The sequence below is a fragment of the Fusarium solani genome (genome assembly GCF_023522795.1).
Source record: "Fusarium solani strain SB1 chromosome Unknown bctg00000006, whole genome shotgun sequence".
NCBI classification, from domain to species: Eukaryota; Fungi; Ascomycota; class Sordariomycetes; order Hypocreales; family Nectriaceae; genus Fusarium; species Fusarium solani.
The window spans coordinates 153328-176992 of NW_027072151.1; the positions used below are offsets into that span (position 1 = coordinate 153328).

General features: G+C 48.9%; 12 protein-coding genes across 12 annotated transcripts; 3 read left to right on the forward strand and 9 right to left on the reverse strand.

The window, feature by feature from the left end:
- Positions 1-234: 234 nt before the first annotated feature.
- MRS44_009736 (uncharacterized protein) lies at positions 235-1194 on the reverse strand (the record flags this gene model as incomplete). The annotated part of the gene is made up of 2 exons (XM_046276603.2): positions 235-1119; positions 1162-1194. 2 exons carry the CDS (start codon positions 1192-1194, stop codon positions 235-237), a joined length of 918 nt encoding a protein of 305 aa, XP_046131830.1.
- Positions 1195-1634: 440 nt separating this feature from the next.
- Positions 1635-2379, reverse strand: MRS44_009737 (uncharacterized protein; the record flags this gene model as incomplete). The annotated part of the gene is made up of 3 exons (XM_046276602.2): positions 1635-1904; positions 1945-2286; positions 2329-2379. The coding sequence occupies 3 exons, from the start codon at positions 2377-2379 to the stop codon at positions 1635-1637; spliced, it is 663 nt and encodes a 220-aa protein (XP_046131829.1).
- A 136-nt stretch (positions 2380-2515) lies between these two features.
- On the forward strand, positions 2516-4501 carry MRS44_009738 (uncharacterized protein; the record flags this gene model as incomplete). Its single annotated transcript, XM_046276601.2, has 2 exons — positions 2516-2692; positions 2735-4501. The coding sequence occupies 2 exons, from the start codon at positions 2516-2518 to the stop codon at positions 4499-4501; spliced, it is 1944 nt and encodes a 647-aa protein (XP_046131828.1).
- A 366-nt stretch (positions 4502-4867) lies between these two features.
- On the reverse strand, positions 4868-5172 carry MRS44_009739 (uncharacterized protein; the record flags this gene model as incomplete). The annotated part of the gene is made up of 2 exons (XM_046281317.2): positions 4868-4915; positions 4960-5172. The coding sequence occupies 2 exons, from the start codon at positions 5170-5172 to the stop codon at positions 4868-4870; spliced, it is 261 nt and encodes an 86-aa protein (XP_046131827.2).
- A 3246-nt stretch (positions 5173-8418) lies between these two features.
- Positions 8419-8928, reverse strand: MRS44_009740 (uncharacterized protein; the record flags this gene model as incomplete). The annotated part of the gene is made up of 1 exon (XM_046276600.2): positions 8419-8928. The coding sequence occupies one exon, from the start codon at positions 8926-8928 to the stop codon at positions 8419-8421; it is 510 nt and encodes a 169-aa protein (XP_046131826.2).
- A 269-nt stretch (positions 8929-9197) lies between these two features.
- Positions 9198-9881, reverse strand: MRS44_009741 (uncharacterized protein; the record flags this gene model as incomplete). The annotated part of the gene is made up of 1 exon (XM_046284132.2): positions 9198-9881. The coding sequence occupies one exon, from the start codon at positions 9879-9881 to the stop codon at positions 9198-9200; it is 684 nt and encodes a 227-aa protein (XP_046131825.1).
- A 755-nt stretch (positions 9882-10636) lies between these two features.
- On the reverse strand, positions 10637-12085 carry MRS44_009742 (uncharacterized protein; the record flags this gene model as incomplete). The annotated part of the gene is made up of 1 exon (XM_046280109.2): positions 10637-12085. The coding sequence occupies one exon, from the start codon at positions 12083-12085 to the stop codon at positions 10637-10639; it is 1449 nt and encodes a 482-aa protein (XP_046131824.1).
- A 2361-nt stretch (positions 12086-14446) lies between these two features.
- Positions 14447-14824, reverse strand: MRS44_009743 (uncharacterized protein; the record flags this gene model as incomplete). Its single annotated transcript, XM_065620283.1, has 1 exon — positions 14447-14824. The coding sequence occupies one exon, from the start codon at positions 14822-14824 to the stop codon at positions 14447-14449; it is 378 nt and encodes a 125-aa protein (XP_065476056.1).
- A 456-nt stretch (positions 14825-15280) lies between these two features.
- MRS44_009744 (uncharacterized protein) lies at positions 15281-16600 on the forward strand (the record flags this gene model as incomplete). The annotated part of the gene is made up of 1 exon (XM_065620284.1): positions 15281-16600. The coding sequence occupies one exon, from the start codon at positions 15281-15283 to the stop codon at positions 16598-16600; it is 1320 nt and encodes a 439-aa protein (XP_065476057.1).
- A 1639-nt stretch (positions 16601-18239) lies between these two features.
- On the forward strand, positions 18240-20012 carry MRS44_009745 (uncharacterized protein; the record flags this gene model as incomplete). Its single annotated transcript, XM_046272790.2, has 4 exons — positions 18240-18342; positions 18385-18760; positions 18802-19715; positions 19762-20012. The coding sequence occupies 4 exons, from the start codon at positions 18240-18242 to the stop codon at positions 20010-20012; spliced, it is 1644 nt and encodes a 547-aa protein (XP_046131822.2).
- Positions 20013-20015: 3 nt separating this feature from the next.
- Positions 20016-21435, reverse strand: MRS44_009746 (uncharacterized protein; the record flags this gene model as incomplete). Its single annotated transcript, XM_046270054.2, has 4 exons — positions 20016-20258; positions 20301-20373; positions 20418-21170; positions 21212-21435. 4 exons carry the CDS (start codon positions 21433-21435, stop codon positions 20016-20018), a joined length of 1293 nt encoding a protein of 430 aa, XP_046131821.1.
- Positions 21436-21633: 198 nt separating this feature from the next.
- On the reverse strand, positions 21634-23406 carry MRS44_009747 (uncharacterized protein; the record flags this gene model as incomplete). The annotated part of the gene is made up of 1 exon (XM_046270055.2): positions 21634-23406. The coding sequence occupies one exon, from the start codon at positions 23404-23406 to the stop codon at positions 21634-21636; it is 1773 nt and encodes a 590-aa protein (XP_046131820.2).
- Positions 23407-23665: the final 259 nt, after the last annotated feature.

Genomic DNA, 23665 nt, shown 5'->3' on the forward strand with positions numbered 1-23665 from the left:
GGATGGAGAGTCATGCTGACATGAGGGGTAGAGACCGGTCATCCAAGAGGCAGGTATCTCTAATACTTGACTACAAGAGGCCTTTGAATAGAACACGCGATGCAACACGCTTGTTGAATGAATAGTGACTGAGTTGAGAAAGTAGTTGCATCATGAGGCATGACAACCTCTATTGCACCAGCCTCTGTGTCGATGCCTTCTTCTGAGAAGTGGTTGATAACAACGCCAGCTTGTTCAGTCGCTGACCTCCCCCATGTCTCTAATGTACAGCTTTACACCCTCATAGCAGCCGAGATACAACCCACTTCCGATTGTAGCCGCCACGCATGTAAGAGTAAATCCTCGAAACAAACCGGGCATACCCTCTGTATGTAGGGTCTCTTTCGCAATGTTGAGGAAACTGACAGAGGGCCGTCTAGATCTTTCGAGCGTCTCAACACCATGACCTCCAGCGGCAAGTCTCATCCTTGTCTTGATAACATCAATAGGGACCAGGAAACATGAAGTAAAGCCACCAGCCAGTCCTGCGCTGAGTGTGCTCACTTGAACCTGCATCGACGTGCTAGCTGCCAGTTGAGGGTCCGTTTCGCCCATTTTCTCCAGTATCTGTGCTTTGATGTGTTCGTAGATGCCAAATGTCAAGCAAGTTCCTGGAAGATGACTGGCCAGCAACGCAGAGTATCCCGTCCATAATCTTGCAGGGTGCGCTGAGAAATGCCGGATGGCCTGAACGGTGTACCAACCCCACGGTTTCCTTGGTCCTCCCAGTTGGATTTGGGCGTTCTGCTTCAGAACTTCTGCAGGGTTTGAGATTGCACAGTTTACAAGCTCAGCCGCACCACTGCTAGCTACATGAACTGCCCAAGGGGGGACATGAAGGTGTCCTGACTCTTGAAAGGCACTTTTCATGCCTTCGTATATGATGAAGAATGCAGCAGACGAGGGTATTCCGGTGAGTAGAGTGGGCCCAAAGCCTTGGTAGAGGCCTCTAAATAAATTCTGTTTGATGCGGCCATTTGATTTGTATCTGATGGCATATAGTGGGGATTGAACGCGCGTTATGATTGTTTCCATGGGGTGAACGAACAAGTCCGCGCTCAATCCGGCGACGACGGCAGCCTGAACTCATGAGCGTGGAAGATTATCAAGGGGGCTACTTACCGACCAGACCTCTGCACCAGTGCCAATTGACATGATTGTCTGGCGCTTGAGGACATTGCAGTGATGGTCAATGATTTTGAGAAAACCTGTTGTCGAAGGACACGGATGAGTGATCGGAAGCCGCGGACTCCAATTCTATTCTTAGAAGCTGGAGTAGTCTAACCGAGAACGGTATTTGTCAGACGCGTTTTACGGTAGTTACCCGGGACCTTTACGTTTGAGGGGGTTGAAGGGGTTGGTCCCTACCAATAGCCAGAAAGTCGGAAAGCAGCTATTATTTCGAATATTAGGTTAATAGTAGCTTTTCCCTAATCCTACAATCAAGTCTGCGCGAGAAATTATTGTCTTAAGCAATGAAATTTGGACTCCAGAAGGGGTGGAAAGCAACAGCTTACCCCTGATCAATTCAAGCTTTTCCCTTGCCGTCAAGTACTCGCTTACTGACTTTTGATCAATGGATACGCTACAGCTAATCACTTTCGGTACTTCTTGATCGCGTCTCCAATGCCCTCTCCTCGCTGCAACGCCTCCAAGGTGTGAGCATCCATCTCGGCACGTTCCTTGCAAAGCTCAACGACTTGATCCATCAAAGATGGGGGCACCACGACAACTCCGTCAGCGTCTCCGACAAGGACATCCCCGGGATTAATCCATAGATCGTCCTTGAACTGGAGTGGAACGTTGATTTCGGACGCCCGAGTAAAGGTATTGGACCCCAACGTCGAGGTTTCTCGTGCAAAAACCTGAAATAAGCTTAGAACTTGGGAGCGACAGGAGACTTACTGGAAATCCCAGCTCGCGATGCTCATTAATATCGCGAATGCGTCCATCTACAACTGCTCCGCCAGCCCGCAACGCGCTCGCTCGGGTCGACATCAGGCCACCCCAACAGGCAGAGTAAAGTCCCTTGGGTTGCTGGATATACATAATCTTTCCAGGTTCATTGCAGTCGGCAAAGTGTTTCTCAGGCTTTGGAGCATCGGTATCGCTCATAGTCACCATCTTGACCGTGATGGCTTGCCCGATGGTCCTGTGTGGCCCAGAGCGGTGTGCGGGGGACCACATGTGGATGCCATCGAGGAATCCTCCGTAGGGATACTTGAGTTTTACCAGCGCATCTCCGATCTAGAAGTGTTAATTGCGTCCTGTATAAAGACTTTGACATACATCGCAAGACGTAAAGACGCTCAGCCGCTTGATAGACGCTTTGAGGCTCATTGTGATGTTGGTGATTGAGCCAAGTTTGTGCGCGGATTTAGCGATCGGCTTATTCCGAACTACGTCACCATGAATCGCTTTTGATGCGGAGCTTCGGACTTATCCGATCAGCACCTTCACTTCGTCTCTCCTGACAATGTTGAACCCTCGCGCGACAGGCCTCACAAGAATGTCTTTCGAGAATGACGTAGTCCTTCCTCCGATAATTGAGTCGGCTCCAGCCGGTTTTGAAGCTGCCGACTCGCCGTCTTCCCGTCGCGGGCTCAAGAGAATCTCTGCTGCCTGTCAGAGATGTCGCCGAAGAAAGCAAAAGGTATGAACCTCGTCCATTGACGTGCCACTGCTTACCATCAAGTGCGACGGAAAACTTCCGATCTGCGGGTCATGCGCCGCAGCCGCAGTCCCATGCGTCCCGTCAGACCGCCTGGTGATCAAAGTGGATAGAGATTGCGAGTGCGATCACCTCAGGAGCCAGGTAGAAAGCCTCAAAGGTCGCGTGAGGGAGCTGCAATCCCAACTGGCCCTGCACAGGGATAGGGCTAGTTCTCATGATCTCCGACAGCCAATTGGCGAGTCTGCCGATGGTGCAGGCAGCTTGGAAAAGTTCTACCGAGGCCGCATGCTTCTCCCGACGTTTCGAGGATCAAACGCTCATAGCCCGGAGGTCGGCTTTATGAGCAGTCCCTGGCAACTCTGGAATGGATTATCAGCGAGCGATGCTCCGACTGTCAATCCGGCTTCATTTTCTCTTCAAGATGATGGCCCAAGCTTGGTTGATGTGTTTTTCGATCGGAGATGGCCTCAATTTCCTGTCCTCCACCGGCCAACCTTTATGGAGCAGCATTACCTACCGTTTGTTAGCGGTCATCCCAGGAGCAAGCTTTCGGCCTTTCAAGTCAACATTGTTCTTGCAATTGGGGCTTCAGAAAAGGCCAGGACAGGCTGTAGCCCATCCGTGTCTTTTCAAGGATTCTTCAAGGATGCAGTGCGCGAGCTGGACAACGTCCTAGCAGCTGATGACATTGACTGTATTCAGTGCCTCTTGTTACTCTGTATCTTTGGCAGCAATGAGCCTCAATCTGTCAATCTGTGGCAAGCTGTTGGCCTGGCTTTGCGGCTTGCAGTCGGCATTGATCTGCATCGACGAGAGGCCCTGGCTGGCAAGTCTCTCCTGGAAGCGGAAATGTGTAAGAGGCTGTTCTGGAGTCTTTACACGATAGATCGAAGCATATCAATCTCCCTGGGCAGACCAATCGGCCTTCAAGACGCCGACATCACCATATCCCTCCCTCTCTTACTATCAGACGAGAAGCTCTCTGGACCAGCAGAGCAAGCAGTCCCAAACGTTTGTCCAGACGTTACAGACATGTCTGCTTTCCGTCATATTATCGAATTGAGACGAATCAACGCCAATATCTACAGAGCACTTCATTCTGCGGCTGGGGTGAATATCGAGAGCTCCAACCTGGATTCTATCCGACAGCAACACTATGCACTCCTCAATACGTGGTTATTATCGGCACCGCGATATCTTGCACCAATCTCGATGTATCAGACTTCAGAATGGTTTCAAATCGCATATCACCAGGCTGTCATCAATGTGTATCGACCTTCACACGCCTCCCCTGTCAGCAGCGCTGATGCTATACGGCTCTGTGCAGACTCTTCCATCAGTCTGATCAGTTGCTACAACGCATTATATGCCAAAAACAAGATTATTTACACGTTTGTGGCACTTGATTCACTGTTCATGGCCGCTGTTACCATGCTCTACTCGATAAGAGCCAGCGCCGCAGTACGTCACGAATTGACCAAGGAGGTCGTCGAATCCAATATCGAATCATGCGTTGGATTGTTATCCAAGATCTCTCACGGTCGAATAGTTGGCGAGAGAAGCATTCAGGTCATCCGAAGACTAGGAAATGCAACTCTCGCTGTATTTGACACCACATCATCTGCCGAGAGCGACATTGACACAGAATTCATGTCTTGGTTTGGTGTCAAGTGTCAAAACCCTCCAGGGCCAGAATATCCTACGCCCAGTATTGACATCGCTTGGAATGATTTGTTTGAGCACGGGTATGATCTCAATGGGTTTTATAATGGGGACTTGTTACTTTAGGATGAATCAGTTAATTGATCAGCATGTCTCACATGATAGTCAGTTCAGGACTGCATCCTACAACCACTTTATTGGGAAGAATTTCAGCCGCATGTGTCACCTTATTAAGCAGGGACTTCAAGAATCACCGAAATGGAACTCTTAGAATATCGCACTGATGAAGGCGTTGCTCATCTTAGAAGCGTCCCTATCTCATACGATGATATTTGAAGCAGAAAACACGGTTTTCAGCACAGGACCGTCATCTGGCTCGTTGGCATAACGGAGTGATTATTGGGTACCAGTTACATCTCCATTACAGGCTAACCCTTTCCACCTATACCCTTCCAGTAATCCACCGACCATTACCGAGATGTTTTCATCACTTTACAGAATGTTGACACAGTTGAGGAGGGCGACGTTGATGAGAGTACCCTACAAAGGTCAGAAAGGATTCAACTGCTTTAGAAGAAACTTACAACAGGGGCAGAGGTCTGACAGCAGTAGGCGCTGCCATCGCAGTTCTTGCCGAGAACCTGGACAGCGCAGCTGAGGATGCCGTTACAGCAGACCTGCTGAGCGTTGGCGTTACAAGAGCCAGCAGAGCCGCCGCCGCGAGCCTCAACCACGGTGGGAGCGGCAATGGCAGTAGCAGCCATGGCGAGGACAGAAGCGACAGTAGTGAACTTCATTTTGAAGGCTAAGTTGAGGTTTTTGCGTGTTTGAAGTGGTGAAGTAGTTAAGCTGAATGGAGATGCTGGATGATGATGATGCGTGAGTTGAACGAGGAGACTAGGCCTCTTTATAGTTGGGAGTTTTCAATCATCTCCCGCCGCAAGCGCCTTCATCTTCACCGTCTCGACAACCTGGAATCACCCTTGACTCTAGCCCACTATCCAACATAAGAGCTCGCAGAGTCCTTTCAGCCTCCTATTGGAGATGTTTTACTGGCAGATCAAGGCATCTGCAGTCTTCAGTTAAGCCCCACAAACAATGCAGATCGCCCGAGATCCGGTCGGTAGTTGATGTTTGTAATGAATGGGCGCAGCAAAACCGGTCAGATGCATGTCGGATTCTTGGAATCTTGGACTGGCAATCCTTACGGAGACGAATCAACCTCGGGGCCTATCGAGCAAGAACATAGGATGATAGTCATCCCAAAACCCCAAAGAGGATGTGCACCTACTCAATAGTCTGGGGGAGGCTTGATTAGTACAACGTTGATCCCGGAGTAAACGGCCCGTCCCTTGGCTCCCCAGAACCACTCCTCGTCATCGATCCATCTCTGCGTAGTACCCAGCGGCTAGTTGCAGAGTTCCTTGTCAAATGCATGGAAATGGCAGTGGCAAGCTGAGAAACAGGGGATAGGCCCTGAATGAGTGGATTCCAGAAAGTGGGCTCAAATGATGTGTAAGAAGGGCCTTGTCAGCCACGTCGTCAATGAAGGCTTGAAGTCGCCTCACTTTGCCCCTGCACGATATCATAGGCCAATACCGCGTGGCCTGCAGGACATACCATGCAGGAGACTGCACACTTCATTTCACATACATACGACCCACTTGCAGGGCTCCTTGAAAACAGCCGCGCGTGCCTGGGATCTAAGTTGGTTGCCGCTGCAATGTCGATCACAGTAGGCACTGACTCGTGATGCCGACGGTCCGGGGATGGTGCTTGTTGTGAGTGGTCTTGATCGATTGCGTTGCATTCAAGTCTTGACGAGAAAATGATTCCTTGGTTGATGCATTATTGAAGCTTACATACAGCTGCAGAGCCTTGAAATGGTAAGCCAAGCGATATTTTGGAGAAGAAGAGATTGTCGTTGCATGAAAGCTCAACCATCTGATCAGATCCTTGACTTAAGGGCCATGTTGAGGAGAGGTAGGCTGGTAGCCAAGAATCCTTGCAGATGCAGAATCAAGCCAGGCGCAACTGGAGTATCATACGGCCTGCTGGCTGAAAAGTTCTCCTTCCCCGCAATTCATAAACAATCATTGACCTCCGGAATCGGCTTCAAGTCGGCAACTCCTGAGATGCATGAGAACCAGTAATCTCGTATCCGGAGAATGCACGGATGCAAGTATTTGGAACTCAGGGATCTTCACTTTGAGCAGGGTATTCAAGCCACCTTGACCACAGCTTGACCTATGCCCTGTTGTTAAGTACGTGGCATGAGCGCCACGCCAAACTTGGCGACAAGTCCTAGGCATGGCACTTGTTGAGGCCCCGTGGACTATTACTTGGGAGCCGGTAGCTGAAAACGCACTGCAATAGTGACAGCCATTCTCCTTACTTGGAGATGATCCTCGGTGCAGCGTGGATCAGCCTCTTGAGCTCCGTCTATTCACGGAGTACGGAGTACCTTTTGAGGCAATCCAGGCGGCAGGCTCGGAATCACGATGGCCTCAGTTTTTGGTCGTCTGTACTTGCAGCCGACAATACTAAAACCAACGTAAGTCTCATAGCTGCGAACCAGCTGTCGCGTTAGATGCAGTTCTACTGCACATGTCGGGTCTGCCGCTGTATTTTCTATCACATCTCAGGTTTCATCCAGTCTCATCCAGTCCACAGTGGTGGACCTGCTGTGTTTTCAAGTCTCGGCAAAGCGGTGAGGCCTCGGTCGGTCGACTTGGATCGTCATAACCTACGTGTTCAAAGTTATGTCTATTGACATTGTGCTCGGCTCATGGAATTTGTTATCCGTCATGTCGTGACTAGGGGCTGCAGTTACAAGGCGTTGACGCCACATCTCTAGCTGGTGGATTCCACAAGAGGACTGCCTACAGGCTGTAGCATTGAAATTGAACTTCCGTGGCTTCTCTTTCCAGCCGTCTATTGCAGATGAATCATGACTATTTGAAACACATCAGCTGCCGTTTGGTGTAGCCATGACTATCAAGCATGGCATGTCTCAAATCCGGTAGATGACGTGACGTTGCAGTGGCGACTGCGATTGTAACACTGGGGCTCGGTTTGACTTGCTCACCGATTAAAATTCCTTTGCATTCGAGTTAAATCTGTAGTTGAAGCTTCCCTCGTGAAGACGTCATCTCGCGGGTTTCGCAACAAGCGCAGTGTTTGTGTACATTGGAATTCGGATTTTCCAGTGCCACTATAACATGAGGTAGTGGTCAGGGCAATGTGGAAGATGAACGATTTATGACTGTGTCGTCTTGATATATGAATCTCTACACTGATAATCAAGCAATGGAAATACTGCTACTACCAAAGAATTCTTCTTTCTCTTCTTCCATTGCTTAACTTGAGACCTCGAACAAACGAGAATTTGAGGCTGCATCTGTCACAAAAGCTTCAGGGTATCTGCTCATCCGAGCCTCATGTCGAGTCAGCCAGCACCAGTCACACCAAGCCCAAAGACCCGAACAGCTCGTGCAGTCGGGGCTGCCTAGAGCCCGATAATTTAGCATATTCTCCATAGTACTTCAATCACAAAGAGAATTCAGATCCAACGTGTAAGATTACGGAACAACCACCTTCCCGCTTCTCATTCACCAGTAGTGGGGTGTCAGGAAGCAAAAGCTTACAAGCCACTCAAGAGCCTCAACGCCTACAGGCCGTTCCCTCTGAAAAGAAGAGAATTTGCCGTGTCATACTTGTTCAGCCATCAAGGGAAAACTTTCCATTTACGGAAATTCCCATTCTGGAATGTGGGGCCGCACGCTTAGAGAGCCAATCGTGTGCGTCGCTTGATGACCGCGGTTATCTCTATTTCGACCGCACAGCGCGCTTTCACCCACTAATTTTACAGTGGATACAGGGCATCTGGCCGCTAAGTTACAGTGGACTCTTCCTGTGGCCCGGGCCTCAATATCAAATGCACATGTGATTGAGAACGAATGCCTGCTTAATCCAGTGGTTCGTATTGTTTCCTCATGTTCTAGACACTCTTCTCGCGTAATAGCCTAGGAAATTCAACGTCTTCAACTAGTTAAGTCCATTTGCCACATCTCTCCCGTCATCTTTACACCCCATGAATCGTGGTCTTCCTTTTCAACAAGCTTGAATCCTGCCTTCGAGTACAATCGACGAGCGCCCTCCAGCATACTTTGCGTCCAGAGATTGATGCGCGTGTACCCAGCCTCTTTGGCAAAAGTAATACACTGCTGTATTAAGCTGCTCCCCACACCTAGGCCTCTAGCCTTTTCTTCCACCAGCAAAAGTCGGAGTTTGGCAACACCTGGCTGCTTATCGTGAACCAACATTATGCATCCAAGAAACTCGTCATCTTTTTCGGCAATCCAGCATCGCTCCAAGTTTGGTTGCAAGTTGTCGATAAAGTCTGCCGTAATTCTAGCAATCAATGCTTCGAAACGCTGATCAAATCCGTATTCTTTGGAGTAGAGTATGCCATGTCGTTGAGTTATAAGACCCATATCTCCTGATCGATGGGTTCGTATTATTATTTGAGATGAGGGGTGAAGGGAGGTCATTTTGGCGGCTTAAATTGTAGCTGAGTGTATTGAGCGAGGCAGCGAGGTTATGCTCTGGACACAGTGCTTTATAGGATCTGTTACTGTCAGCGACAGGGCGCAACTATGCTGGTGGGTCTCGGATGTCGACCACAGGGCGCAGGCTCAAATGCCGTATTGGTTGATGTTTGGCCGGTGTGGGTTGAGTGAGACTTGTTTCAGATCACTAGTGACATCGGAGAAAAGCATCGAAAGCGGCAGAAATCAATTCAACTCAAACACAGCAAGACCTAGGCTTCACCAAGAGCCAGCACATCCTCCATCTTGACAACATCCACAAACTTTGGCAGAACTCTCTTCATGAGAAATTCATGAACTTCGGGTTCATCATCAATGATTCCTTCTTCCACACAAATAATGTGATAGTCGAGGTCTGCGCCAGCCCTCGCGCTTCCCAAGATGCTCCCCATAGTCGTAAGTCCAACCAAGACGATATGTTTGATGCCACGAGCCCGCAGATATGCAATCAGATCAGATGAACCGAAACAGTTGGGTTGCAGCTTTCCCAAGACAATTTCATCCTTGCCACCCCAGCCTTCTTCAGAAACGAGGGCTCCAGGAACAGCGTAGTGTGGATGATTCGGGTCCGAAGGGGCATTGGTGAATGCACCACTAGCTTCAAGTTTCGCAACCCACTTTGCTAGCTTGTTGTAGGGGGACACGAATGCGTTCGAGTTGATGTTGAATGGCAGGGTATGGTGAATGATCATTGGGACACCATCGTAGAGACCCGAGTTTGGCTGGGCCCTTCGAGATTTAATCTCTGATCGGAAAAAGGCGAGAATCTTTTGGATATTCTCAAGGTAGGTGGCTTGGTCAGCTGGAGAGAATCTGCCAAGAATTTGGGTCTGCACATCTGAGAGAAGAAGAGCAGTATGGTTCAACGAAACCGGGACGTAGAATTGAGAAGCCATTTTGGTGTTTGGTGAGAAAGTGGTGAGAAGCAGTGGTGAGACAAAGAAATGAGTGGGAGAATCTTGATTTATATAGAACACTCGTGGATTGCAACATCCGACGCTTTTGAAGGAGAATATTTGCATCATTGGCTCTGTATGGCTCAATACTGTGTTGTCAGCTTTTAGTCCACGGACGAAGGCTTATTAGATGACCGCCCGCACAATCGATCCCAATTCAGCGACGGCAATTGCGGGCTTTTGCTAGCGTAGAAGCCAGAGCCAGACAGCATTCGTTTTAGTGACATCCTATTGGCTGGTTCACCTTCTATGTAATTCGAGCATGCTTCAACCATCTTTCATGGTGAATGAATGTCAAGCCTAGGATCTGGGCTGACGACACTCTGAGAACACAGGCAGTGCTGAGCGACAGAATACAAGAGAACAATGTAAGCGGATAAGTGAATGCAATATGAGCCACAATCGTAAATGGTTTCCATTAGGCTACGGAATTGGGCAAGAAAACTACGCAGGCAGCAGACTAGGACAACCAGGGACCCCGAGGTTGATCAGGGTGCATGCCGGCTTCAAAGAAGGACCTTGCCCCGGATACTCCGGGCATTGTTTCGAACAGGGATTCTGAATGCTTGGCGTTGCCACACTCAATACGAACACTCGGGGACGCCGCCATAAGCATCAATTCGTGAGATGTAAACCAATGAAATTCTACTACCCTAACAATCTAAATACATCAACTTGCTGAAAATGACCAAAATCTAAAACTGAGCGTTGCTACCACAAGAAAACACACCCCGGATCGAGCTATCATCGGCATTGAAAAGGTCCAAAAGCTCCGTGATAGAGGCCCACAGTCCAGCTGCGTTCAGAAAGAGCGAGATGATGATAAGGAAGGCGTTGAGAAGGGTAAGACAGATCTTCTTCCAGTCGCGGAAAAGGTTGTTCCAATTCATGTGGAACCAAAACACGGCACTGAAACCGTAAGTGAACCAAGAAATAGTAGTTGCCGAAGTAATAGAAAGGATAGAGTCGAAAATTGGGATAGCGTTGGACAGGATAAAGACAATGATCCAGAAGCCAACAACAGACGCAAGCCAGACAGACCAGGACCTGACAGTATCAGAAGTGACCTCGTGGACTGCGCCCATCCATCTCATGACGTTGACAAAGATGTATTTGGCACCAATGTGACCATAAGCCAGACCAGTTGAGTAGATGGCAGGGAGAACCACACCATAGGCCGCCTTGGCAGGGGTGCTAGAGGTGGCACCAAGGATAGGAGAGGTAGTGTACTCGGCACCAAGACAGTAAAAGATGATGGCGAAGGCAGAGTATAAGGTGATGCAGCTGCCCTCGAGAAAGGCGAGACAGAACTTGAAGTCCTTGATGGGATCCTTCATCTCAGCCATGTAGCCGACGAATGAAAGGTTGGCGGCATAAGCAAAGACAATCTTGAGACAAGCATTGAGACCATCTCGGAAGCTTGGGTGTCCGATAACCACAATATCCCTGTGCCAGTCGTCGATTGAGTCAACCTGTCGGGGGCCCTTGATACCCAGGCTGATCATGACCAGGATAGAAGCAGCCAAAACGCTGACAGCGTTAGGAACTCCAAGGTTCGAGACAAATTTGGTAGTGCGAGGCAAGCATAAGAGGAAGCAAGCCGCGCAAGCCACAAAGATAAAGACAACAGTACAGGTGGCATGGCTGCTGATGGTGTTGAGTGCGATAGAGAGCGTGACAATGGCCGAAGCAGCAACAAAGATGACCTGAATCATCATCATGACGCCAGCAACTCCTTCAAGCCAGGGTCCGCCAACAAATCTCGTCATCTCAACGACATTGACCACCTGTGGGTGAAGTCGATAGTATTGTAGAAGCTCGTATGCTGTGTACCAAGATAGGACACCGATTCCAATGAGGGCAATAAGGCCAGGGACGATCCCGAGTGTCATGAGGGTCGAAGGAAGCGAGAGAATACCGAGACCGATCTGGTTGGCAAAGAGGATAAAGATGGTGTCCCATCGCTTGAGAGTGCGAAAGTTCTTGCCTCCCTGGGAGTAAATATTGGCATTGTCATCAGACTCGGGGGGAACAGTCTTGAAGTCTTGAGAGCCTTGAGGGTTCAGCTCAGTCTTGATGGCTTCACTATCAGAACCAGAGTCAGGCTGGTTTCCCTTGATAGTGTGGATCTCCTTGGATTCCATGTTGTAGTAAAGAGTGATGTCTGTAAGTATAAGATGATGAGAGGATGATGGATAAAGACCAACTCAAGGCGGACTTGAGGCTTTATATCTAGCTACGCATTGTCCAACATCTCATGGTCTGACAAGACATGACGGTACTACAATGATTGGGGAAATGGGGTAGAGGATCCGCAAAGTCAGCTCCACGGTTATCGCCAAGTCAAGACTCGATAAATCGTGTCAGAGTCCATTTCTCCAATGACCTGGGCGGAGCGGAATCGCGCTCTCCGCTACCAAGACACGGCCCCCATGGGGGTTGCCTTGGCGTTCCAGAAGGATACCATTCCGCATCATCATCCATCAGGAGCTTCTTGTTCGGGAGGAGTCGCCTTACTCGGGCCGTGGTGGTGAAAGGAAACCCCTGCACCGCGATGCTGGATACCGTGATGCTTCAACAAAACCCACAAGTGGATGAGATCCGGGCCAGTCGGAAGGTTACGAGAAGCGCGTGTCCTCGCTCCACTTGTTCGTTTCACTCGCCCCGGCATTTCTTGGCAGGTAATTTCGCGACCAACGTGAGGCGGTTAGCGGCTCTGCATTACCTGTGCCATCGGCCTCGCCGATTGACGTCACAGTCCCAGTGCCGGACTGTCGGGTGTTGAATCAGCCTCATGAACGCCACCGATTTAGCTGCATCGTCTTGAGCCTGATTGAACCGCATTCATGTCTTGAGACATAGTCTCGTCTCTGTAACGTGTTATCATCTTTCGATATACGGGGTATATCTTGGCCTACCATGTACTTCTGATTGCGAATTTGATTGCGCGCTTTTCCAACCCATTACCTATTTATTACCCCTTCAAAACCATTTCATTACCCCTACAAAACCTATTTATTACCCCTTCAAAATACTTCCCTCCCGCCTCTGTCCGAGATTTGTGGGGAGAAGCGGTCCGAGTATTACTATGACTAAAAACTTCCCCTTTCTTGGCTGTTGACAAAATAATCCCCATAAATACCCACAACATGAAGGTCCCTGCATTTGTGCCTCAATCATCAGACACGGGGACGACCGGTCTCCAACGGAGTGATGCCGATTTCGAACCGCGCTGAGTATAACCGGTCAACCGTGCTGGATGTCGAACATGCCGGTTCTTGACGGAGCCGGAGAAAAGTGAAGCTGAAGCTCGGAGATTTTACCTTGCCGCTGGCAGATGGTGGGACGGTCTGTCAGATTAGGCTATATGGCCATGGAATTCGCTCTGTCGGTTTGGCGTCTGTTCATATTTCACCTCAATACATTGAAGATCCTACTCTCCCCAAGATCTGGTTGATTGCGGGGAGGCGCATCGTCGACTCGATTCATCGCGTCTGGAGAATCTCTTACGTTGAAAAACGGATATATCCAGGATTCGAGATTCCAAGTGTAATGAAAACTGAATTCTTTTTACTTGATACCCCAGGAATGATGCAAACTGCCGGACCACAGCAGGCTCCTATTTGAGATCCCGACGTGATTCCCGTAGGTTAGTAATGGCGTCATGCGCTATTTTCTTCTAGAAGGTGGCTTCCACGCGCGGTCAGCTGTTAATGCCCGATGTTGGTGCATGACAGCTGAGCATGAAGCCAAGGCGGGTGGCCCCATTTCTCCCTCAGCTCTACTTTTTACGGTTTCGCTTTTGTCTGGTGGATGGTATAGGGTAGCTACGACATGCATTCAAGAATTGCGATATGGTTCCAAAGGAGCGCTTCAAAGGTCGATTTCAAGGTGAAGAGTTGAGCCTTTTGAGGCCTTGATACAAAAAGGAATATTTCTAAATTCCTCTGAAGAGACGAATTTGAAAGACCCAATCAGCTCACATTACGATACAGAATCCATCCTGGTTGGGTCAGTAAAGGAATGTTGGCCATGAAAGGGAAATGATCATGGATAGCACAATGAAAGACAAAGTCGCTATCTTCAACTGAAAGAGGGGTTTGGGCCAGGCTGAATTCTTGCAACGGGCAACACTTGATGCATCTGTTTCTTAGCCGGCTTTCAGGGGCTGCCATTGTGGCTCAACTCAAAAGATGCATATCTCTCTTTGATTCATACCCTTGTCCACATGAGCCAGTGAATGCCAAGACTTTGTGGCTGAAAGAAACGCCGACACGCGTCGCGTCCTTCATTTCGCAACCGCGTTCCAGCCTGTGATTGGCCACGTATTCCGTATTCCGTATTTCGTATCACTCAGGCGAATCCTAATGGTGTCTTTGGTCGGTATTCACATTAGAAACCCCGTTGGGAACTCCTTGAGGCTTCAAATCAAGTTTTGTATTGGAGAATTCCTAACATACATTACTGAGTAGAGTGTAGACACGCTTAGAAACTATACCCCTAAATCATTCCCATCCGTTGCCTTTCTTTGTCATGGGTCTATTGTCAGGACCAATCTTGGGCGACCACAAGGCATGGAAGCCTCTGGGCATCTGCTTTGTTCCGCCACACCGTTGGCACATCTCCTTCACACCCGGCCTTGTCCATTCTTTGTTTGTCGTACTGAGTGTTTGTGTTGGGCCTTGTAGTGAAACCACTTCATTTGTTCCCAGTATTCGTTCTTCGATGAGATTTCGACTGTCGGTAGCTTTGGCGACAGCTTCTCCAGCTAGGATGGCCAATACAGGAAGGCCTCGCATGAGAGGAGGAAGGCCGCCTTGAACGTTGGATAATTTGGCGAGCTTGGCGACTTCAGTCTTGAGACATGAGTTTGAGTTTGACATGGTAATAAAATGAAAGCTGTATTGCAGAGTGTGTCTTGCTGGAGCAGAGGAGGTAAAAGAATAAGGAGTGTCAGCAAAGACATGATCTTAGGCTGACTCCATTGCATATGCGGGGTGAGGACCGCACACTGCGTCATGTACGGTGGCATGTCAATGTTGAGCTAGGGTGCCCTGGTCGGTCTAGATCAGCTGTGGCTTGGATCATAAGTCATTGTTGGCAAGTGACTCTTGTTATTAATTTCTTAGAAGCTTTAGCTCCTTTGTTCTCATGACTCCCTGCTAAAGTGTTTGAACAAACCAGCATCCAAGGCGCCAAAATGGTCAAGACCCTGCACTGTGCGTGCCAGAACAGGAGGTCCATGCTGAGCACGCTTGTTCGCCAAACTTATTAATGCTCGTCAACCTCCCGTCGCTGTCCAGACAAGATCGATAAGCGAAGCAGTGCAACCGACAGCCATGCCACCGACACGCGCCCTATCAAGCACAGAGTTGGGGATTCGCCTTGAAGGTGAGCAGACTGAGTACGTCCCTGGGGACACAATCGTTGGATACGTCTTCCGCAGTGAACATCTTCTGACTCAGATTTCCTCGTTATCAATTCAATTGATCGGAAAGACGGTATCCACGGCGACTATCATCTGCGAAACCGGTCTCTCGAGATATCATGGTGCGTTCAACTTGATACCCCAACATGCCAAACAGAAACTCCATCAAGGGCCACTTCATCTTGCCGACGGTGATAAAAAATCCTGGCGTTTTGCTATCACGATCCCCAAGTACGTCGATCCAGCAGATTTCAAGGATGGGGACAAAAGTGAGAGTTACCTTTCGCTCGAGGCGACAAACAAGCTTTTGCCCTCAACTTTCACACTCTTCGGTGGTGAACGGACTGAAGCATATGTCGAATACTTTTTCAGAGCCAGTCTACGGAGCAAAGATGAGAACCGTAAGGAGAGCTGGCTTGCCAAGCTCCCTATCACGGTAACAAACCGCAGTGATCTCGTGGGCTCTAGACTCCATACGCAGAGCTACTTCTATTCTTTCATGTCCTATCGTCTTATTCCTGGGATGGAAGAAACCAAGCTTTCGTTGCCTCAGATCGTAAAGCAAGCCATGGGGATCTCTAGTGTACCAAGATTTGGGTTCAACTTGCAGGTGGATATGCCAGAGGTAATTCAGATCAATGACCCTAATCCGATCCCCTTTCGACTTCGGGCTATCGTGAACCGGGATTTTACAAGTGACGAGATCAGAAACAACCCCCCGAAGATCAAACTGAAGTGGATATCGATCCAGATCATTGCTACTACCGAGGTCATTTGCCAAGGTTCCCACACGATGGAGGAGGAAACCGAGATGGATCTTGACATTATGAACCAGATTTCCATTCGAGGACAGGATGTATACATTCCGTGTACAGAAGACGGCTCATTCATCGATATTGGAGACCTGATTGATCTACGGCTGGATCGGTATTATAACGTTTGTCCCCAGCATCAAGGGCCGGCCCCTTTCACGCCGAGTTTTGTGACTTACAACATTCGTCGCTCTCATCGACTTAAGTGGATGTTGGCAGTTGAATTTGCAGGCCAGATGATTCAAAACACGGAGACAATAATGCTTACAATCTTGGGACCAAGCCGTGGGGTGGATGAACTAGTGCTAGGATCACAAGACACGCGTGAATCATGGAGACAATCGTCCGAGGCTGACGGGCGAGGCTATTGGGCTCAGGAGGAAGATTTTGGGACTGGGAAAACACCGAGGATCGAGTGAATATGGATTTGTGATGCTGGTATGGCAGATGAGTTTCGGACGGGCATCAGAGAATGAACAGGAGTTGGCTGCGTATGCGATGAGTAATCTATTTCTTATTATACTCTGTATCGAGAGCTTACAGGGCATGCTTATGCCTGTGAAATGCTCAATAATCTTCGTCTACCTCTCGTTGCTGGTCTCATGTTATGAATGGTGGTTTGTTTCCAAGACTTGTATCGTCGGAGATTTCTAGCCATCCCACACAACATGCTTGGCATGTGCCAAAATACTTGTTATCATGACTGGCTTCCAGGGCCCTTGATTGGATCCTGTTGTTATCAATCATTACAATCACATCTGTCACGCGGGTCGAGAAATAAACGAGACACCAGAACATCAAGAGGGCTAGTTACCTAGCTGCTCTAAAGCATAAGAATTAGCTGAAATATATCATAATAAAGTCAAAGTTTTAGAGCATCTTTTGCCATTCTTACTCTACTCTATTGATTATCTTTAAGGGAGTATATGCTAAAATGTTTACACAAAGGTCTCTCTTTTTCCTCGACCCGTGTATATAAAGTACCTAGAGCAGGCAGACACACCACCTGAAGTCCATGAGCTGTTGGAAACTACCGCGGTTAACGTATCCAACCCTGTCCAGAGCAAGGTCGCCCGAAACGGCCCTCGACATGTAGATCCACCATATGCTCATGCGGATCCAGCGCTGAAATCCCTGATCGTTGCAATTACTACCTCACGCCTTATCCCAACATGCCACGGGACGTTGGGCTGCAATAGTATCGGAGACAATGCCGATAGTGCATGATTAGTGATCAAAAGATGAGAGAACTTTAGAAAGAGAGCCAAAGTACGTGAAATTGTTAAAAGGGAAGCGCTTGGCACTAGACTTAGGCTTGGTTGATTGGGGTTCTCTCCGGTGCACCCTTCTGGCCTAGGCCAGTATTAATTTGCCCAAGGGGATAAAGGCTTTGGGATATGGCTTTCTTCGGGGAGTTTTATAATACGCTGCGTATTACTTTGCGGTGGATTGAGGTTTATATATTTGTAAGGATATTGGTGTAATGGTTATTAGTGACCTGTCTTGAAACATGGACTAGGAGTCGTCTTTGTATGCGAGTGAGCTTGGTTTACCATAGCATGACAAGCCTTTGAAGATCAACGACAAAGGAACCTTTCAATGTCAGTTACCGCGAGCCCAAATCCAACACTAATGGCATTCTCTCCGTGTATATGATAAGAACTAGTGGAGGCGTCGGGGTTTGTCCCGTAGTCATCGGACAGGTAATCCCGATACTCCCACTTGTCGTATGACGGCGTCATCGGAAAAAAGGCCCGAATCTATATTTCAACGTGTATCCACCGACGGAAATCAGTCCCGTCTTCTCCAACTAACGTGACTAGACAAAAAAGCAGACCATTTCATGGAACCTGACTCATGCACTCCAACCATACCCCAGACCCCAGATTTTCCCCGCCATGGAGACGTGGAGAAAGAAGTAATCGCATCGTATCAATTGGTCGTTGTGCGGGTACTATGATGAAACCTTGTCGACGCCGTTATGCAGGATAAACTATAAAGACTGCTTCAGGGACACGTCCCAAATCATTGACATTCATCTATCATTATTTGTTTATCATGGCTAAGAAACTCGAAAAAGTCAAGGATGATCTTGACTATGGCGTCGACACTGAGGAAAATGTTGGCTTGAGCTTGACAGTCGAGCCATATGGACCATCAGGTACGTTTATCGATATGTGTGCTTCGATGACTAACTTTGTAGGCTTCCGTGGTCTCTTCAACTCTCACTATGTGGCCCTTTGTGCTGCATTTTCAGCCCTTGGTGGTCTTCTCTTCGGATACGACCAAGGTGTGATTAGCGTTACACTGGTCATGGATCACTTTCTCGATCGATTCCCAGAGGTTTCTGATGATGCCCCTGGTGCTGGATTCAAGAAAGGACTCATGACTGCCATGATTACTCTTGGGGCATTTATTGGAGCCATCAATCAAGGCTGGATTGCCGATTGGATCTCTAGGAAGCGTTCCATCATGGTTTCCGTCGTGGTATTTACAATTGGCTCAGCTCTGCAAACCTCTGCAGTTAACTACGCCATGTTGGTTGTTGGTCGATTCATTGGTGGCATCGGCATTGGACAGTAAGTGATGTGATGCACGATTGACCTAGCTGACTTTGTAGGCTCTCAATGGTTGTTCCTCTGTATATCTCTGAGATCTCTCCCCCAGAGATCCGTGGTACACTACTCGTTTTCGAAGAACTGTCAATTGTTGCTGGAATTGTCATCGCCTTTTACATCACCTATGGTACTCGACATATCTCTAGTCATTGGTCCTGGCAGCTCCCTTTCCTCCTGCAGATCCTTCCTGGTCTCGTCCTTGGCTTTGGAGCAATTTTCCTCCCGTATTCACCAAGATGGCTAGCCTCCAAGGACAGAGAAGACGAAGCTCTGGCTAATCTCGCCAAATTGCGAGCTCTCCCTGCGACAGATCCCCGAGTCCAACAAGAATGGATGGAAATCATTGCCGAGGCACGATTCCAGACTGGTATCCTCAAGGAACGACATCCCCAGCTCACACAACGTACCGATATTTCAGGAAGAGTGCGTCTCGAGTTTGTGAGCTGGACAGATTGTCTTAAGCCAGGCTGTTGGCGCCGTACCCTTGTCGGTGCTGGGATCATGTTTTTCCAGCAGTTTGTTGGAATCAACGCCTTGATCTACTATTCGCCTACGCTTTTCGGCACTATGGGTCTCGACTTTAACATGCAACTCACCATGTCGGGCGTTCTCAACGTCACGCAGTTGATCGGCGTCTTGACGAGTCTTTGGACACTCGATCGGTTTGGCCGAAGGTCCATCTTACTCCTAGGCAGCGTCCTCATGTTTGTTGCCCATGTTATCATTGCTGCTCTCGTTGGCAAGTTCTCAGACAACTGGCCAAGTCACAAGGCAGAGGGTTGGACGAGCGTTGCTTTCCTGCTCTTTTACATGCTTGCTTTTGGTGCTTCCTGGGGACCTGTTCCATGGGCAATGCCATCAGAAGTGTTTCCATCAAGTCTTCGAGCAAAGGGTGTGGCTATATCCACATGTTCAAGTAAGTCATAACCCTGGTTGTATAACCCATGTCGCTAACAATCTAGACTGGATCAATAACTTTATTATTGGTCTTATCACGCCTCCGCTGGTTCGTGAGACGGGATTTGGCGCATATGTATTCTTTGCCGTGTTTTGTCTGCTCTCTTTCATCTGGGTTTGGTTCTCTGTTCCTGAAACCAACGGCAAGACTTTGGAAGAGATGGATCAGGTCTTTAATGACAGGAGTGGCGTGGAAGACGTTTCCAAGAAGGGTCGCATTCTTCGTGAGGTATTTGAGGAAAAGACCGCCCACTAGGTCCTACTCCTGATGAAGAGTGGCACTTGGAAGTGACTTGGGCTGCGGGATAAGAAGCCAGCTGATGGTCACACCAGATAGAATGCCTACCAGAAATGGCTGAAGAACCTTGACACCAACTCGAGAGGCTACAACGCCTGTCACAATTGGAAAAAAGGCTCCTCCCATTTGTGCGAATACAAACACATAACCCAAGGCTGTTGCATGGTTCTCGTGAGGAAAGAGTTTGGTGCCGAGGGAGATGCCCTATTAAGTCAGACAAGTCTCTATATTGAACGACGCACTTACAGTTGCAAACAAAGGTCCAGTGACAAATCCAAGAAAGCTGACAGCAACAGCAGCGGCGATGATATTGGGTACCCTATCCGTATTAGCAGCCTCAATGAGTCAGTTGCAGTCACTTACAACCAAAAGACGAGCTGCAAACCAATTGCAACTACACAATAAAAAAAGACCATCCTTCGCTCTCCGAATTGATACGTTGGTTCAGCCAGGACGAGCCTCCCAATAAGACAGCCACCATTGAAGGCTGCTGGAATGAATCCCATCTGTGCCAGGTTTCCATCACGAACTTGAACGAGGTACTCGACTACCCAACCGTTGATGGTGATTTGAGATCCAACGTAAAAGAAGTAAAACATGCTCAATAACCACACGCTGCGATGGCCCAGTGTTGACTTGATCAGCTGAAGAGCATCCTTGTTCCTCGAAGGAGCTTCTGACTGCGTTTTCTGACTGATGACCAGCGTATCACGGAACGCCCAGCATACCAACAAGATGTTGACGGCACTGACGCCTACTGCGAATAGATAGAAGAAATACCACTTGGAAGTCTGCCTGGAAGCAATCCCAGTAGCGACAAAAGGTCCAACCAGACAGCCTCCCATGTATGAGGCATGGATAATGGCCAACCAACGGTATGCTCCTTTGGTCTTGGCTACGAATGTGTTGGCGTGGGTATCGTTAAAGGCTTGTCCAATAGCAGTAAACCAGAATGTGACTACCATGAGGGGAAATGGAGGCTTCCAAGTGCGGAGTACATGACCAATGAGTTGACTGACGGCTCCAAGGGCAAGCATCGATCCGAGACCCAAGAATTGACACAGGTGTGTGTTTGTGACTGCCGCAAACACCCATCCTAGAAAGGTTGCGCCATATCTATGCTGTCAGCAGAGCTCAGAATGCATAGAAATACTTACATGATGGATACAATGGCAGTCGTGATTTGATAGTCACGAATCATGTACGGAATCAGAGCTCCCAAGCTGCCATCATTGATGCCGGCGACGAAAAAAGAGAAGCAAGCCGTAAAGATCCTCAGATAAGCTCCTTTGTCAAGGCGGTCGGACTCAGGTTCAGTCTCTTCCTGCTCTTCAGCAGTTAATTCGTACGCCTCTACAGGCTGCGTCTGGGTTGTCGACATTGTATGCACGATGACAAGTCGAGTGATGATCGGTGTAAAATGAGTGATTTGAGAGGATTAATCATGCATGTGACATGTGGGGTGATTATGCTCGCCTATTAGCATTCGTTTACATAATGGATCTTGGCTCTGGTAAAGGTGACTTGTCATTTGACCGAGAAACGTTGGCATTCGTTTGTCTCGGGTCTGTAGCTGAATCTACGTGACTAGATACACCCGTCCCTCAAAAGGAGCCAATTCCTGGCCTCTCTTGCCTGCGTGCGTCGACATGATGGGTACCAGTGTAGCACCCTTTCCTTCTGGCAGTCCCAGCTCGTGGTCAGGGGCTGTCCAAGGCGTCTCCTTTGTGCTAAAGTTGAGCACAACCACCGCCTTCGAACCATCCAAAGGAGACTCTTTGAGGAAAGTAAACACATCGGGGTCCTCAGGTCGAAGAACCTTGTAATCTCCATACACCAAGAGATCAGCAAACTCTTGTCTGAACCGGAGAGCCTTTTTCCAGAATGCCAAAACACTGTCCGGGTCGTCCAACTGCGAGGCAACATTAATCTCGCCTGCCAAGGGATGAGCCTTCATCCAGGGTTCTTGGACAGCCTTTCCAGCCCGCTCAGCACCATCAGAGAAGCCTCCAAACGTTCCCTTGGACCAGCACATCGGAATTCGCGCATGGTCTCTGGCAAGGTGTTGCAGGGCGTTGAATGCCTTGTCAAAGTCGCCAGCTCGCTCCTTGATCATGTCTAGGAACAGGTAGCTGTCCAGATCAAGGTAGTTCTCAGCAGGGTAGCTTGCCTTTGGTGCATTGACAGCTCCAATCTCCTGTCCCTGGTAGATGTATTGTGTTCCACTGAGGCAAGCCTGCAAAACAGCAAGTAGCTTGGCCCCTGCGACTCGATACTCGGGGCGGTCGTCTGTGAATCGAGAAACTGATCTAGCTTGGTCGTGATTCTCCATAAACACAGTGGTCCAAGCATCAGTCCCACGGATCAGACTCTGAGTCCGACCAACCGCATCCTTCAAGTCGGGAAGTGTATAATTCTTCGGAGTCGTTTCGTATTTGTGAGTTTTGCCGAAACCGACGTCGACGACATCGAACTGAAACACCATGTTGAGCTGTTTTTCATCGGCGCTGACGTATCGAAGCACGCGCTCCAGATCGGGCGTGTTTGGAAGCTCTCCAACGGTGATGGCTCCGTATCGAGTAAGAATGTCGTTCATCTCTCGGAGAAACTCGTGCATCCGGGGGCCGTTGCAGTACAACAGTCCGGCAGGTTGATATTTGGCCTTGGGGTCGGTAATAGGGGCGTCTGGAAAGTCTTGAAGCTTCGAGTACATGTTGACAGTGTCGACTCGGAATCCGTCAACCCCCCTCTCGAGCCAAAACTCCATAGATGAAGCATAGATGGCTTGACGGGTAACTGGACTCTCCCAGTTGAGATCAGGCTGCTCCTTGGCAAAGAGATGAAGATAATACTCTCCAGTCAACTCATCCCATTCCCAAGCACTGCCACCTCCAAAGTTGGAGCGCCAGTTATTGGGAGGGACTCTCTGGCCATTCTCATACCTGGCTGGTCGCCAGATGTACCAGTCACGCTTGGGGTTGTCCTTGCTTGAGCGGGACTCTTTGAACCAAGCATGCTGATCAGAAGTATGGTTGATGACTAGGTCCAGCATGATCTTCATACCTTTGGCATGAGTCTCGCGGATCAGCTGTTCCATATCCTGAAGAGTACCATAAGGTGCGTAGATATCTTCGTAGTTGGAAATGTCATATCCCATGTCGACTTGAGGACTATCGTACATGGGACAGATCCAGATCACATCAACTCCAAGACTAGCAATGTAGTCCAGCTTGGAGATGATGCCCTGAAGATCGCCAACTCCATCGCCGTTGGAGTCGCAAAAAGAGGCAGGATAGATTTGGTAGATGGTGGCGTGCTTCCACCACTGCTTGATACGCTTGGGGACCGTCATTGTGAGTTGCTGAACATCTGTCCATGCGCCTTTGGAGCCTTAAATACCAAGTGATCTGCAAGTTCGTCGGGCCGACGAGTGGAATCTAATCCTTCAGTCAGCAGAAGGATCCATGGCGTATGGGAAAGCAAGCCGATTGGTCAATCGTCGGACCGAGTAATTCCCTTCATTGATTGGCCCTTGGTCGGTCCGAGACATTTGATTCACCAGCTCAAACGAGTTAGCATGTCTTGAGCCAAGCGAGTCGTTGAATCGAGCC